Genomic DNA, 14,992 nt, shown 5'->3' with positions numbered 1-14,992 from the left:
TTTAATAGCTCTACAATCAGCTATATAATTCTTCAAAATGGCTGATGCCAATATTCGTCAAAATGCTGAATATCGGCACCTATAATTTGTCTATCCCTACTAATAATCCTCTCGAATGTTTATTGCCTTTGCGTTCCTATAACATTGACCGCGATCAACCGCTCGATCATAAAGGTAGTCTTGGTAATTGTATGACATCACTAGACAATGGTCAGCCTGTCATCCAAATGTGGGTTCAAATAAGGTGTATGCGCAATAGCCCAGAAAAATTATGCCACGATTTGTTTGCTCATTAGCAGCGCTCTGCACTCCCAAACCGGAGACATGGTCTGGCACCCCTGGCCCAAAGTCTTTCATTAATTCAGGTCCGACTCCCCAACAAGGTGCGAGTGTTTGTCTTTTCAGGTTCTGCTCAGCAAGAGCAACAGACACTCCCGTATCTTAGCAACAGATGAATAACGCATGTCTTGTTGCCATACTGTCTTCCTGCTCCTGATCATGACAATAATTTTGCTTTCATTCTCTATTTGCCTGGTCTTGGTTGCCGTTTTAGTGACGATGATTTGTACACAATTCTCACCTTGTGTTGTAAATACTTGAGTGTAATTAGCTTCATTAGCTTATTCTGTCAGAAAATGACCTTGAGGCTGACTCGGACCGGTGATTATTTTCAGCGTAATTTTCACAATCCTCTCGTGTGGCTGTGAAGCAAGCCATGTCATTTTGAAATGATAAAATCCATCTGGCAGGCAGAAGTTTCAATCTGTTTACCTTTTGAAGCATATTACATCACAAAAAAAAAAAAAAAACATTTTACCCTCAAAAGCGTGACTCGAGGGATTTGGCAAACGAACCAAACGCATCCAGTTTCAGGCTGGTCTAATTGATGTCTGTTAAAAGAAGCAAAAGTAGCGATGATCAAGCGGCCCAAGTTGACTGCGCTTGACAGGCAAATAAAAACACGCGAGTACATTTGGGAACTCTCTATGATGCACAATCATCTCGAATGGATTCCGAGGCTAAACTCCTCCATTACTGTCTCTTGCAATTAGATGCTGAGCGTCCATGTGGACACCTGCCAATACTTTTAAAGCCTTAAAAATGCATTTTAAAAAAAAATGAAAGATGTTTCTCGATTCCCATGTTTTCATATTACACCGAAACTGGAGCCGAGTTTCCCCACAGGAAATAATGGAAATTCAATTATTCAAGACAAACTGTTGGCATCATAAAAACTTTATTAACTCTGTTTTATGTAACAGTTTAGCATTTTAATGAAAAAAGTAATAAAACTCTTATAAATGACAGACGAGGAAGTGTAAAATCAATAAACGCTATCACGCAGGTGTGTCTAACGCAAGCCGCAGGGACCAGATCCAGTCCATCTCACCACTTTGACTCACAAGCAAATATCATCTTTTTCCTTTAACTGGCTTTTCTTTTTTGTTTTCCACCAAATCGCTATTCATACTGCATCCAGGTTTAAGATAAGATCAGAAATAAAGAAAATGTGACCATATCCCTTATTAATATAAATTAATTAAACAACAGTTATAGGGCTGGGTATTGATTCTAATTTCCTCAATCGAATCAATTTTGATTCACAAGAGTTCGATTCGATTTTTTTGATTGGTTTCACTTTAATCCGGAACATCATGTCTTCTTAAAAAGCTTGTGAATGTCACCTAGAAAACAAACTGAGCTGTGATTGGTTACCTGAGCCCTTGTGATGTCATTTTCAGTCGATAGCAAGTTGCAAAATGTGTTTTTATAGGTACTAATTGTGCATGAAAAATAATCAAAATATCAAATTACAGGCAAAATAGTGCTTGACTGCCAAAAATGGCTAAATAAGTAAAGTATCCCTTTAAATATCAAGGATATGATAAAAACTATACAAACATTAAATTCCAAAATAAATTTTGCAGATAAATTAACTGGTTAATGATTTTGTGTTATAATCACTTGTTACACAAGCATCGGCAAGGATGAGATAAAATTTTCATAATTCTAATTCAATAATTGTAAATATTAGGGGTGTTAAGAAATCAATTTGGCAATAGATCGCGATATTACAGTGCACAATTCTTGTATCGATCCAATATGCTGCCAAATCGATATTTTAACATCAATTTTTGATGGAAATATTCAATATTCAAGTCTTACTTAGGGATAGGCTTTACACTTTAAGCATGAAAGAATGTTATATTAATGGAACATTAAGCCCAAAATTATTTTAATAATGTTCAAACATGAAACAAATTGCGACCCGTTTAATACAGTGTTGAAGTTTCAGTTAAAAACATTATCAAAAAAAAAATGTGCGAGATTACTGATTAGTATTTTCTAAATTTGAGTAAAAAAAAAAAAAATCTCAACAATCTACTTATAGATTTGTATCGGGATTAATCGGTATCGAATCGTTATGCGGATCGAATCGCCAGATACTAGGCAATTCACACCCCTAGTAAATATAAATTAAAATGGTGCTGAATTGTCTCAAAGTACAATAAATCATGTCTTTCATAAATGTGAGAAAATACTTTTGAATTCATGTGAACAGTTAATGCCAAAAAAACGGTAAAATACAAAATTGGCCTTTTTCAATTCTATTTTTATATACGTTTGTGGAGAAAAGAGATTACAATAATCGATTCATGGTTTTATGACTTGATATCAGGCTCAAAGGAAAATTGATTCAATATTGATAATTCTATTTTATGTTTTAAAGCCAGCCCTAAATAGTTACATAAGTAAGTAGGCTATGCATCATTCAAATTTTGAGGTGACATGAAAATAAGTAATTTTTTCATATTGGATCCACAAACGAACATAATTGCCGCTGTTGTCAGACACCCTCCGCTTTAATTTCCTGCCTCTGCGGCCACGCATTTCATTCAGAGTGACGCCCGGCCGCCCCCTCTGCCATCACAGCGGCCGTCTCGAGTGTGACGGTGATGAAGGTGGGCAGCGCTTCGTTAGGGTCCGTGCTCAGCTTGTCAGACAGCCAGGTGTGAAATTCAACAATGTGTTTCATCTTTCCTCGTCGCTCCGAGTTTAAAAAAACCAAAAGGCTTGGATTGTGTGGGGATGGATGCGCCTCCAGCTCACCTTATGCCGCCTCGACTATCACTGAGCTCTCTGCTGGATTCGAGGCAAGATAAACAGCAAGCACCTGCATTATATATTCTCTCGGCCAATATTGCCTTTGAGCGTGGCTAATGTATTTTTTACCGTGACAGACTGCAGTCTAAGGCTGAGTGGGACTTTGTTGGGTACTTGCAAGTGACTGAGGATAAGGGGTCGAGAGAAGGGAAGGGATGGATGTTCTAACGTGTGAAATGCAAAATGAACCAAAGGAGTCACTTGGATCAGAATTGCATTGCCTTATTTCATTTCCACAGATTATATAGCATATGACTATCGTTATGTAAACACAGAAACTACCAACTGAAAGATTAAACTGGAGATTTGTTTCTTCCTTGACAGTAGAACATTGGTTAGTTTCACCCAAATCATGGCTGTTTTACTGGATTTTGACTGATTTTGCAAGGCCACGGAATATTGTTCTATTGCTATAAAAACTTGGAACCTTCCAAAAGAAAGATTAGTCTTCTCTTTAATTAGAGAAAAAAAGTATATTTATCTGTTTGTTTTGCAGCAATTAGCATTAGAATATAGCTAAGTTTCATCAATATTCTCATTCCTGGTGAAAACGCTGACAGAGCTTGTAGCAACATGTCACTGGTTGATCTTTTATACTCTGCTGCCACCTGCTGGCTGTTTTTTTTTTAAATAACTACCATTGATTTAAGCCACTTCATGTCATAAGCTGCATCAAATCTTCTGGATGCATCTTGTGTAAAAGAAAAATAAATGCATCTTAAAAAAAGAAAAGAAAAAAAAATCGCGTAAATACGTTTTTGGGAGTGAAGGAAAAAGTATTAAAGGAAGAAAAAAAAAAAAAAAAAATTTACGCGTTTTTGGGTTTGAATGTGTTAATGATCAAACCAGAGCTGCTTAAAACTTTTGTCCGCTCATTCCGCTAAAAAAAAAAAAAAAAAAAGTCATTGTTGGGTTATGACAGTTCACTTCAACGTCAAGAGTTTAATGGAGTGAAATCCAGAAAAAAATGCTTGCGGGCTTCTTTTAAAGGGCCTGAGGTGATTTTATTCATTAAAAAAAAAAAAAAGATTAATGTAGCGTTACGTTATATTACAAATTGTTGTGGCTTTTTGTGATCGGGTGGCCAAGTTTTTGTTGCTTTTTGTTCATCGAGCAGTCTATCCAATCTCTCTTTTCCACACCAATCATCCACTTTTTCATGCCACAGACGGATGATTGACACTAATATTTCTGTAAGTGTATATCTAGTATCATCCTGTAGTCGTTTCCGTTTCAGGCTTTCTGCTTTTCTGTGTCTCAGACCTTACCGGCATTGTCGTTTGTTTTCTTGTAACTGCGGAGAATCTGCTTTAAGTAACAGTGGTTTGCAGTAAATGGCATTTCATTCCACCTCGGGCATCTTTTGAGTAGGTTTGTCATAAGTGCTGATTCAGCATTATTAGCTGTACAGCAGAGTTAGATGAATTATTAAAGCCCATAGACAATATTCTATGCAGTCACGCAAAGTCATCAGATTCACACTTTGAAAGGCAAGTTGATTGGCGCTAACCACCCAGGAAACACATTTGTGTTGATTTGATTCATCCATAAATTCAATGTTCTCCTGATCCACCCGTCTTGTCCCTCTTTGGAATCCTATTTCGTTTTTCTTCCTCCATGCCACGCCTCATTCCATGATGACCCCCATGCCGAGACGAGTCCAATTCATTCTCCCAACTCCACAGGCCACCGTGTCCTGTACTAAAGTGCACCATATTTTCTCTGGGGGGGGAGAAAAAAAAAAAAAAGTGTTGTGCGTCTGTATTCCCAGACGGGTCCCTAATAGTACCAATATACCTCTTTGGTGGAGAGTTAGTCCTGCGCTGCTGATGAAACTACTTTGGTAGCAATTTCTCATCAGGTCATTGTTGCTGTGGTCCCAGAACAAAATCGATTTCGTTTGAAAGCTTGGGAATGAAAAACATTTTCCAGCTATTTTTTTTTTTCTTGTTTTATCACACTTTGTGTGAAGTCCTGCTTGCAAATACCCTGAAGCAGATGAATGTTGTACGTGATAAATGACGATACACAGTTAAGACTGGCGCTTGCTAAATTGCACTGTATGCTAACATCAAGCATTGACGACACGTTTGCCAAACTGTAGCCAAAAATGAGTGAAACGATCCAAAGAATACTGTTGCAGAATAAGAATCCAAACAAAACAAATTGGAGTCATTGTTCTTGTGTTGTTCCACAAACTGCATTTGTGTTGATAAATATTCATCATGGCACAATACAATCGTTACACAATGGCGGCTTCAAATGAAATCTTCTGCGTGACAGGCAGCTGCACTCAAAGTTCTTCAAGCTCACATCCAGTTGTTTGTTTTTTTCCCAAGTTTTGCGATTCTTTGTTCCCACTAAATTCTACTTTCTGTTGCAAAGGTCATCGGCACATTTGACATCCTGTTTGATCACCGAGATGAAGTCTCCCAAGCCAGGTTTATTCACCGCGTTCAGTGTTTCAATTGCAGTTGTTGGATGATAATAACACGGCGAATAAATCATCTCTTCTTTGAGGATATTAATGTTCCGGGAGGAGTTGGTTACTCATTTATTTTTATGGACGATTTGTATCCAATTAGATTCCCTCAAATGTAAATCTCTTACTGGAAACCCTATCACGGTTTCAATAGCAACCCCAAGCAGCAGCTTGATTATAAATTGCCCGTCAGGATTGTTTTTGTCTAATGGAATAATATGCTCTCGCCCACTATAAATTCTCCACTTCTCAATAAATATCGCAAAAGTAGTAAATCACCGTATTTTGCATTGATCACCTCATTAGCCCCTGGCACAGTTGCTAGGATGACCTCGAATGGAGTTTTTCTTCCATGCAATGAATTGAGTGAAATCTATCACAGAAGGTTTATACTTGGGAATGAAACGCGCATAATATACACTGCAGATATATTTTACATGGTTACCTTAGCTAGAATTTTGTAACATTGCATGTTTATATAATCTTGTTGTGAGGCACTTATTGACAGAAATATAAGCACCGTCGTCATAAAAATGCACTCGATGGCCCCATTTTGGATGAAACGTCTCAGCACCCCGGAAAAACTCAATTATTCAAATCTCGCCACTTATCAGACAAACACTCTTGGCCAATTTGGTATTTGCAGCCTTTTTGATCAGTGTTTGTGTTGACCCACATGAAGGATAAAAATAAAAATATGGTCCCTCTCGTGGTGTAAATTGGACCCTCTTTCCCGTTTTCCATATTTTATTCTTACTGTCTTGCTTCTCATTATTCCAGTTGACATTTCAACTACCCTGTCATTATTTCCATTAGATATTGGAAAAAATTGAGTGAGCAAAACATCCAAATGTTTTGCAATTTTCAATTGACATTGATAGCGCGTGTTCATCTTAGGAAGCCATTTTCGCCATAGGAAATAGAAAGATGGTCAGATTGTCATCATAAATATTTTTGTAACGTAAGTTTGTTTTTAACCTTTAAAGGCGTCCAAGTTTTTTCAATATAACGTTCAGTTTCGATTATCTAAAGGTTATGTTGCAACGCCAAATTACATTTAAACATTTTTAAGTTACATTATAAACATTCCCCTAAATGAAAGGCAAATGTAAAGAGTCACCTGCTGTAACCTGAAATGTATCAAATTACTGCACAGTAAACTTAGCTGTAGTATAAAGCAAAATTTGTGTATTTTAGCAAACCTGTTTGTGGGCAGCTGTGGCATAAAGCCTACATTAGGTGGTGGTTTAATAAATTCAAACACCATGTAATGGATTTTTCAAAGCCTTGACAGCCTATTCTGGCTCAGGCAGCATCTTTTGTGCAAACCTTCCTCCTAGCTCAGCCGTGCGAGGAACCAAAAAATGCTTACGCAGGCTTTTAATGGATAAAAAGAGACGGAAAGAAGGAATAAGAGCTGCGATACCAAAACTGCAAGCAATCGGACCATTTTTTTTTTTTTTCTGTCTCTTGGTTCAAACCTGCAAGCTGCTTCCCTAAGCAGTTTTTCTTATTGTTTGGTTATAGCTCACTACGATTCCCAGGGGAACGACAGCTTATTCCGAGCTGTTGTTTATGGCTACACGTGCAAAAATGCGTAACAGGAAAAGTGTAAAAGGTGCCCAGTATAGACATAATAAGCTTTAGTTTAAAATATGTCAAGTGTACGAAGGGTTTGTCGGTATTCATTTGCGGAATTTCTTCCCGTTTGATAGAAATTCTTATTTGGATTGAATGCAATTTTGATGGATGGATGGATGGACAGTACGTTTCTTGGACTTTCAACATCAGTCGCAAGTGTAGCCACTACTCCTTTGACCAACTGCGACTCACCGCATCGAATTTTAATCAACAGTGCTGCTAAAAGAGACGCTGTCTTCTTTTTAATTACCCAAATCGCACCTCTAAGTGTTATTGATTGGGACGCATCCAGTGCCAGTCTGTGCCCGCCGCTCCCCATTTGGACTCGTATGACTATTACTCACAGTATGTCGGGAGAATTGCATCTCGGAAATGGAGACTCCTCGTTAGGAGTGCCTCATTAGCGGGCACCTTTTCGCGCCGGGGCAATTAGCGCGATGCGGAGGCTACGCTTTTAGCTCAGTGTGCTCTCCGCCCACTCAAATGGCTGATGAGGAGGGCGCGAACGGTGGGGAGGAAGGAGAATCAAAGTAAGTTGTTGTTGTGGCTTTATTTTGGAATAGTTCGTTATATGGATTGTGTTCAAAAACACATTTTCTTTTCAATCTTCATTTCCAGCTTAAGTGAAGTTGTACAGTATGTGAGGGTTCTCAACGCGTAATAAATTCACCAGTCTAATTTTTTCCTCATTAATTAGTCCTTCTTGTACATCTTTCAGCCTGGCGATTCCTACTTTTTAACTTTCAAATGAATGATGGAGAGAGTGGCTCCAGATAATGGGATGCTTTTTGCCAACATGACGGTACATTTGCAAGACATATTTGCAGGTAATTAGGAACAAAAAAATAGCCTCTCAGCATTTCCTTTGAAGATGTACTAAAGAGTGTTTTAAGACACAGCAACCAAGGTCAGACTTTATCAATCAATAAGTCAACAGATTTTTCTCAAGGGAAACAATTGATTATTCTCTGACCTCTTGACACTTTGCCTGAGTAGGCTTTCATATTTGTGAGCTATTAAAGATAAAGCGAGTGCATCCGGGGTTGGTGTGGGCGTGCTGCTTGTGTAACTCTGGGGGGGGACCCAGAACTTGACTTAAATATTCTGGGACTGAGTCGCTGTGTGCTTTTAAGTGGATTAAGCCGTTTTGGTTCAAAAGTTTGCTTCAAACAGGCTCTACTAGTGGAAATTCTTCTGTCAAAGTTTGACGATTTTTGACCCATTAAGGTCACTGTGCGCTGTCATCTTATTCTTTGTTAAAGAAAAAAAGATCAGAAGAATTGTTTTTCTCCCAACTCTGCATTTTCCTTCTAATTTATTAATCTCTCTTTTTCAGCATGAACGAAGTCATGCTTGTCGTATACATCACAACTCATAAATGTATTGACCTAAATGAGAAAAAATGCAGATTAATTTGCACATTGTTTGTTGATCATTTCTGGCCTGTACCTTAGATGTATTTTCAGATGACCACCATAAAGCAAGTGTGTCCAAAATGTGGCCATTTGTCACCCCACATCCATTTTTCGGCGGCCCATGGCATATGCTAAAAATGACATTTGACACGACCCGCAAGGTTAGCTTCAGACAAAAACAGAAAAGAATGTGAGAAGGAACGTTGTCGAAAAAAATACTTTCCACTATTACTAATTGCTTTGAATATTGTGGAGCTTTTCTAGATGTACAACTTATGACTAAATAAAATAATAAAATTAACATGGTAACTAAAGTCATTTTTAGAAGCAAAAATTTAGTGGGATACAGGTCCAAGACCACCCCAAAATGAAAATAAGCCTTCTCTTTTTTTCTGTATGTGGCCCTCAAATGAAAGTTTGGACACTCATGGCGTAAATATTTTGAGCCAGTGTTTTATATATCATGAAAAAAAACTCAATGTGAAATAAAACCATAACGATAACAAAATCGGGCTCATTCCTCACTTTATATGAATTACCAGTAAATAAAATGGAGCATATATATATTTTTTTTTCACCAATTTAGTAACACCTTGGAATGACTTAAAAAATGAAACTGAAAGTAGTCCTCTCTCTCCTTTTGTTAAACATGCAATAAAAGTTGATCCCGTGTAGTGATTGATTGGTGCTGATGTCGTGTCTGTCTGTAGGTGGTGCGATTTAATAGGCAAGGATTTAGATTGGATGTAATGACGTGAAGCCAAAAGCAATAAAGTCTCACCGCCATTGTCTTGGCTGTGCGTGATGGGGAATGGCTGAAAAATAAAGGTACTGCGTTTTTCTTGAAATTTGTTGCTGCGCATGTACACAATACTGTAATTTCCCAAGCGGGTCCATTCAGCGGCCAGGATAGGAGAAATCCTATTAGCGTATGTAGTGCGCTGGGATTTGCCTCGTTTTCGTCACAATTTGGCCAAATAAAATAATCGTTATCCCTTATTCTATTGGAGGCGGACCCTTTCATTAACCCCCGACCACCCAGGCTTGAACTTGTGGCTCTGGAAATTAAGCGTCATGCCAAAGCGGAGGAGACCTTTTTTTTTTTTTTTTTTAAACCGCATACCATCGGGTGTGCAGGGGGTCCGCCCATCCTGTCACGTCAGGCTGATATAGGCCGACTTCTAACCTTTTAATGAACACCAAACCGCAGTCCCGCTGTTGTGGGATGCTGCCTGACAGAGCTGCGGTTCTAATGAGGCCAGCAGAGTTGGTGTCAGGCCCCCCCAATAAGTAGACGACCCGTACGCACCTCATTAGCATCATGCAAAGTCCTTCCGCAGTGTTTGTATGTGTCGTGGAGAACCCTCAAGTGGTTTATAAAGAGGGATGGCATGTTTACAGGCCTTCCACGTGGACACTCAGGCCTGTTGCCTTCATCCAAGAAGTCGGTTTATATTAGTGGCTTGAAGTGTGGAACAAGAAACCAAAACATTGAAAAGATGACTGTCAAGGTGCATATGCGTGATATGAAGTTGATGCTAGATCCCCCGACGGATAGTTTATTTATTTTAGTGCTTCATCACAAAGGAGTCTCAAAGGGCTTAACAAGTGCACCGTTTACAAAAATCAATGACATCCCTTTTGTCTAGACCTCCCTTGCAGACCAGGAAAAACTCAGGGACCATTTTAGACAAAAAGAAGAAAAAACTCGAAGTGTTGACATTCATCATATGATATATTTCCAACAGCATGGGAGTTCATTCCATGAAAAGAAGCACAACGGGTAGACGACGCCTCCGGGTAGCCATTCGGTTCTCCTCAGGACCCGTTCCGCTCGATCGATGCAGGATCCTCCGTGATGAAGCCTCCGGGTTTCCCTTCAGAGCTTGTCCTGGTCGGTCCATGCAGAATCTTTACAGCCTTACTTCATTCAGCGCCACCTCCTGAGCAGGAGGAGGACGGTGGAGAAGTGGCAGCAAAACAGGCCAAAAACACAAGAAATTCAACCAAACAAGAGTCCAGTTCACTCGATTCAACCTTTGAATGAAAATCTACACAGATATAAAGGAAAAAACAAAACTTTGTCATATTTATGTACTAGAGAATTGTACAAATACGACTAATGTGTCGATACAAAAAAAATACAATGCTGCAACTGTTATTTTTCCCACATTCCTAGTTTACATGAAATCGACATTGCTGTTATTTTACTGCTTTTTTGTTCCTTTCTCTGCTTTGTTGTCTCCATGCCCTTCATCTTCACATTCATTATCCATCATTTGGTAATAGTAAAGGTCTCCGGTTCGAGTCCAGGCTCGGACCTTCCTGGGTGGAGTTTGCATGTTCTCCCCGTGACCGCGTGGGTCTTCTCCGGGTACTCCGGTCTCCTCCCACATTCCAAACACATGCATGGCAGGTTAATTGGGCGCTCCGAATTGTCCCGAGGTGTGCTTGTGCGTGTGGATGGTTGTTCGTCTCTGTGTGCCCTGCGATTGGTTGGCAACCAGTCCAGGGTGTCCCCCGCCTACTGCCCAGAGCCAGCTGAGATAGGCGCCAGCAGCCCCCCGCGACCCTTGTGAGGAATAAGCGGTCAAGAAAATGGATGGATGGATGGTAATAGTAAAGAGCAGCTTCTCAGAATCCATTTGAATGCATTCGTCTTTGTATTCGTCTACTAAGTGAATACATTCCACGTGGAGAACAAGCGCTTGTTAATTGTACCGAGTAACTCTCGGCTGGCGAAGTGCTTTTGTTTTTTTTATGTTTTCCGCTCCATCTCGCTGTATGTTGTAATCCCTTTTATGTTTTAAGCGTCATGCAAATGCTTGTGAACTGAAAACATGAATCTGGTCTGGCCTTGGCATGATGGAAGAAGAGCGTGGCTCGCTAAAACGCCGTTTCTCGTCTGCAGGGGCCACAAACGAAAGCACGACAAGGAAGATGACGAAGAGGAGTCCTCCAAAGAGTCTGACAACGACGAAGAGGAGGAGGAGGAGGAGGAAGAAGAGGAGGGAAGTTCCTCCGAGGCGGACGAGATGGCCGCCGCGTTGGAGGCGGAGCTCAATGACTTTATGTGAAGTGGGACACATCACACATAAATACACATGCTGTAATTAAATCAATGAATGTCCTGTACAGAAATGACATGTTGCTGTTTTGTAGCATTAATATTCATGATTGCCTTTTTGTGGGCATCAAAACAATTTGACATTTTATTGTGAGGAAAATAAAATGTAGGAAACAAATTTGCTACTTTTGAGTTTGTTTGTTTTTCTATTTCAATTTTTATATTTGTTAGAGAGAAAAAAAAAGTGGCGGAAAACCTTCCAAATGTTGTGGCCGCTTATGCCAAAGAATTCAGTAGGTTGGCCAAGTCGTGCAGCTAAACATGATTCATATTTTTTTGACTATTAGTGTCCACACTACAACACTGGTTCATCCCCCTGCTTCATGTTTTGTACATAAGATGATGAAATGTGATTTTTGACCTCCTCTCGTGCACTTTGAACAACTAAACCCAATCCCGTCGATGTTGTCAACCTTTTGTAACCACATATTTACACTGGAGCCAAACAATTTAAGTCAGCACGCCTATTTATATGCAGTGTCATTTTTATATATTAAGCTGTCGTATCAACTGATGTTACTGACAAGGCAGAAAAAGTGCTGGGAAAAATATACGACCCCCGTCCCCCCCCCCCCCCCATCCCGTTATTTGTTAACCACTGTGCTAGTTTGTTTGTTGCCTATGCTGGTTCATGGGATGCTTAAGCCCTAATAATTACATGTACTTATGGGTTAATTGGTTGGGTTGTGAAAAAATATTCAGCGTAACATTTAAAAAAAAAAAAAAAAAAAAAAGACCCATTTGGGTAACACTTTATAATAACTATCCGTTATAAGTAGTTCATAGATCATTAGTTGATTGTTAATGAGTTGTTAATGACATATTAAATGTTAACTGTTAAGGATTTATACTTATGACTATCAACAGTTAATGTCATTATTAAACTGTTAGTTATTGAGTTATAAATGACTTAACTGTATATTAATCTTTTGTCACTAAATATTTAACAGTTAATAAATGAGGAATAGCTAACACTTTAGAATAACGTCCCAATAACAGATATAAACTATTAACTGATACTTAACAAGTCATTAGTAAGTAATTTGCTAATAGCTTGTTGACGATGTATTACTAATTTATAAAATATAGTTATGAATAATATACAGTTAAGTCATTTAGAGCTCAATAACAGTTTAATAATGACATTTTTACTATGTATAGACATTTTAAAACCTTAAACAGTTAACAAACATTTAATAAGTCATTAACAACTCATTAACAGTTTACTAATGGTCTATTAACTAGTTATAACGGCTAGTTATTATAAAGTGTTACCCACATTGGTCATTTGCAGTTTGGCATTTGCGAAGTTTGCCTGCTTGCGGATTATTTTATAGTGGGAAATTACCCTCTGTTATTTGCTATTTTGTTTGTTTCCGTGCACAGGCCATAGCTTTGTCAAAAAAACAAAAAAAATTGCCGCCATCTTGTGGCACGCATAAGCAATTGCAAATCTTTTTGGGTGTGGCGTCCATTACTGACATGAATAGCGTGCGTTTACTGCGTTCTTTCAAATTCAAATATGAAGTCGGCCTAAATTGAAGTTTTTGTTACTTTTCATCTGTTTGAACCAACATGCAGGCTCAAGGATGTTTAATGTTGTGTAATTAACATGGATTTCGATGATAAATATATTGTGGTCAAGATGTGTATATACCTGTTTTTTTTTGTTAGTTTTTTACATCAACCACCTGCTGGCTCCAGTATTAAGAAAACCCTCAGCCATTTTATTTGCTCATCCCACTTGTTATCCTTTTGCATTCATGCTATTTAATTGTCATTCTAATACTTGTAGATGTTACATTTTCCTACTCCAAACTGACAGAGAAAATACTTTCACTAAATAAAGATGTTTGAAATGAAAAGCATGCGACCGCGCTTCTTTTTTTTTTTCCTGTTTTTTGGCGCTGCATGACAGCTGGGGCCTGTAACGGGCGTAATCATGGTGCGCGACGCCGCAAGACGCAGTCAGCCGCTTAATGGCTCCTTTTGTCATGGAAACCATCGGTGAGCCATTAGGCCCCGTTCCGTCTCGAGACGAGCGGGGGTCATTAGATGGACGCTATTCATCAGGTTAGGGAAGAGACAACATGTTGTTTCCTCTTTTTAATGTCTTTTTATCAAGAGTGAGTCATGTTTTCCACACTTTTCCTGGCCCGAACCAAAATGTTGATGTCTGTGTGAAAGTGGCCGAACATCTGCTCTATCATGGAGTCGGGTGGCGTAATGGCGCATCAGGTGCCAGCTTGATTATACCCTGAGCAGCACTTGCAAGGCGACAGATGTATAAATGTCAACATTAGGGTGCAACGGGTTGTATAGTTTTCAGTGACAAAATACACAATATTGGTCAAATTATTTTCATTAAAACTGTTCAAGGAACATAAATTTATTCATCCAACATATAAACATAAATTTTTAAACATTTTAATAAATTATTGTATTACTAAAATGATTATTTTAAAAATCAAATGTGGCCCCTGAGCAGGGGAACTTACACACCCAAAATACCGCAATAACATCTGGATTCGCTGAGGTGTTTTTGAGTGAGTGTTCTTATATAGCAATCACGTGGGAATCATAATGGAAGCCATATTCATCACCATCGTAACACTGCACGTGAACATTGATATTGCATGTCAAGATCATAATTATTTGTGTATGATTTTTAGCTATTGCCATGCAAGTGATTAAAAGTTTATACAGGTGTGTATATATATATATATATATATATATATATATATATATATATATATATATATATATTAAAGGTGTTAGTCGATTCAAATTTTTAATCGTAATTAATCGCATGACTTCAATAATTAACTGACGATTAATCGCACATTAATCGCATGTTTTATACTTCAATTTATATCTAAATTTTCAATAAAATGTACATTTTTTTTCAAAATTTAAATATGGTTTATTTTTAAGTCATTGATACAGTAATTTCATAACAATTGAATAAAAAAAATACAATGTAAAATATGTATTGTACGTAAAAAATAAAATAAAATGTGTGACTGATGTGTTGATAATTTTTCTTGCACTACAACATGGCATAATTGCATTTGTAAGACAATGGTGACAGCTTAGTGCATTTTTCTTTTTATATTAAGAGCTGACTAATTTTTAACATGAAGTAACTTGTGAACTTATGCA

At 38.3% G+C, this 14,992-nt stretch overlaps 1 protein-coding gene across 3 annotated transcripts in view; it reads left to right on the top strand.

Annotated features, from left to right (window-relative positions):
• ctdp1 (CTD (carboxy-terminal domain, RNA polymerase II, polypeptide A) phosphatase, subunit 1) overlaps window positions 1-14,992 on the top strand; it is a 37,405-nt gene that overhangs the window by 17,456 nt on the left and 4,957 nt on the right. The window contains exon 13 of one of the 3 annotated variants that reach the window (XM_077506574.1): window positions 11,615-13,698. The exons of the other annotated variants lie outside the window; for them this stretch is intronic. Within the exon in view, the coding sequence (XP_077362700.1) occupies window positions 11,615-11,780 (166 nt within the window). The 3' untranslated portion in view covers window positions 11,781-13,698. Of the gene's footprint in view, window positions 1-11,614; window positions 13,699-14,992 lie in introns of those variants that run through there. 3 annotated transcript variants of the gene reach the window in all.

Source organism: Festucalex cinctus, chromosome 19 (genome assembly GCF_051991245.1).
Source record: "Festucalex cinctus isolate MCC-2025b chromosome 19, RoL_Fcin_1.0, whole genome shotgun sequence".
Taxonomy (NCBI): domain Eukaryota; kingdom Metazoa; phylum Chordata; class Actinopteri; order Syngnathiformes; family Syngnathidae; genus Festucalex; species Festucalex cinctus.
Note: the sequence above shows the minus strand (reverse complement) of the source record. Positions and strands in the feature narration are given on the sequence as shown.